Source organism: Neophocaena asiaeorientalis, unplaced genomic scaffold (assembly GCF_003031525.2).
Source record: "Neophocaena asiaeorientalis asiaeorientalis breed wild unplaced genomic scaffold, Neophocaena_asiaeorientalis_V1.1 scaffold186, whole genome shotgun sequence".
Lineage (NCBI taxonomy): Eukaryota > Metazoa > Chordata > Mammalia > Artiodactyla > Phocoenidae > Neophocaena > Neophocaena asiaeorientalis.
Genome location: NW_020172504.1, coordinates 21,868 through 23,231, shown reverse-complemented (window position 1 = coordinate 23,231; position 1,364 = coordinate 21,868). Strand labels below are relative to the sequence as shown.

The following is a 1,364-nucleotide window of genomic DNA, read 5'->3' as shown; positions in this document are numbered from 1 at the left end:
GTATTTCCAGCCAGGACCAACCAGAAAGCAGTTTTCTTCCACTAATCCGGAACTCCAGGCTGTTACCAACGCTGTCATTGGCCAGCGTCAGTCCTTGGTACGTGCCCCAAGATAACCCCCTGGTTTCTCTCTTTTACCCCTACAATGGGCCTTTCCCGATGTTTGTAACATATTCATAATCTACAATACGGCATCTCTGATAACCAGTTCACATTCTTCAAAGTTTTCGGGTGGAAACAAACGAGGCCAAGGGGAGGGCAAGCTACCCTTTCTCCGACTCGCCGGGAGGGGGGAAGGGACAGTTCTTCGGCTCAGCACTGAGCTCCAGAGCCGCGTAGGTTGAAGGGTCGGGGGCGGGTTGGGGGAACAAGGTGGGGTGGGAGTGGAGAAAGAGTTGGGTTAAGTTGAAATGAAAACTTTACTCACCAGATCCTCGAAGCTTCTTCGGTGCTCTCTCCCCTCCCAGTCTAAGCGGCGCGGAATAAGCTGGGGGCCGGCGAAAAGAAAGGGGGGAGGGGGCAACGATAAAGGCCAAGCCTCTGCTCCGCATCAACCCGACCCAGTTTGGGTCCGGGTCCTCGACCCTTTGGCATCATTATTGCTGTTGGCCTGATAGCTGTTGTCTCAGAGCTAGACGAGTGTGGGGGAAAGGAGGCCGAGGAGGAGGAAATCCTGAAAAAACACCTCCCACAGGCATAAAGAGGGGGCGAGTTAAGACCCCAGCGATATCCGCCCCTTTTGAGGGAAGAAGCCGGTTCACCACTGTGACAACAGCTATGAGTGCCCAGTTCCAAGCCTTCCTCCCGGTCCTAGCCCTCCGCCCCTTACTTGCCCTTCCTCCAGTCTCACCCCAACCATCCCCACCTCTTCCCGAAGGGGCTGCGTACCTGATGCTCCTCGAGCTCCTGCACTAGCACCTGAGCAAAAGGGAAACACGGATATGAGGGCAGCTCGGGCCACCAACCCATTCCTCCCTCCCCAAACTGAACCCAGCCGCTGACGGCAGCGCTACTCAAGGCCGGCCTTTTCCTCACCCACAGCGGAACCGCACACCCCGCTGCCTCGATTTCCCCACTGGGACCATTCCCCAAGACTCCCAGATCTCCTTTCCCTTCTCACCTGAGCGGATTTGTTGCAGGGTCCGGACTGCAAGAATCTAGCGATCAGGTAATACAGCTCTGAGGAAGAGGGGGGGAAAGAGGTTGAGAGGGAGGCAAAGAAGAAAAAATAGAAGCTTTTTCAAAAGAAACTGACAGCCGTCGCGCTAAGCTCCCATCCTCTTAGCCCCAGGACACAGCTACCCACCGGCTTCGATCTGGGTAGGTGCCGCCGCCATCCTTTTCCCGAGGGGGTTTGGAGGATTT

At 56.0% G+C, this 1,364-nt stretch overlaps 1 protein-coding gene across 7 annotated transcripts in view; it reads right to left on the bottom strand.

Moving 5' to 3' along the window:
- Nucleotides 1-1,358, bottom strand: part of BRWD3 (bromodomain and WD repeat domain containing 3) — a 117,231-nt gene extending 115,873 nt beyond the window's left edge. For all 7 annotated transcript variants that reach the window (XM_024738224.1, XM_024738226.1, XM_024738225.1 and 4 more), the window contains exons 1-4: nt 1,306-1,358; nt 1,120-1,178; nt 888-917; nt 427-486 (exon numbers count right to left, since the gene is read on the bottom strand). In XM_024738224.1, coding sequence (XP_024593992.1) covers nt 427-486; nt 888-917; nt 1,120-1,178; nt 1,306-1,336 — 180 coding nt within the window. In that variant the 5' untranslated portion in view covers nt 1,337-1,358. The remainder of the gene's footprint in view (nt 1-426; nt 487-887; nt 918-1,119; nt 1,179-1,305) is intronic.
- Between the last annotated feature and the right edge of the window lie 6 nt (nt 1,359-1,364).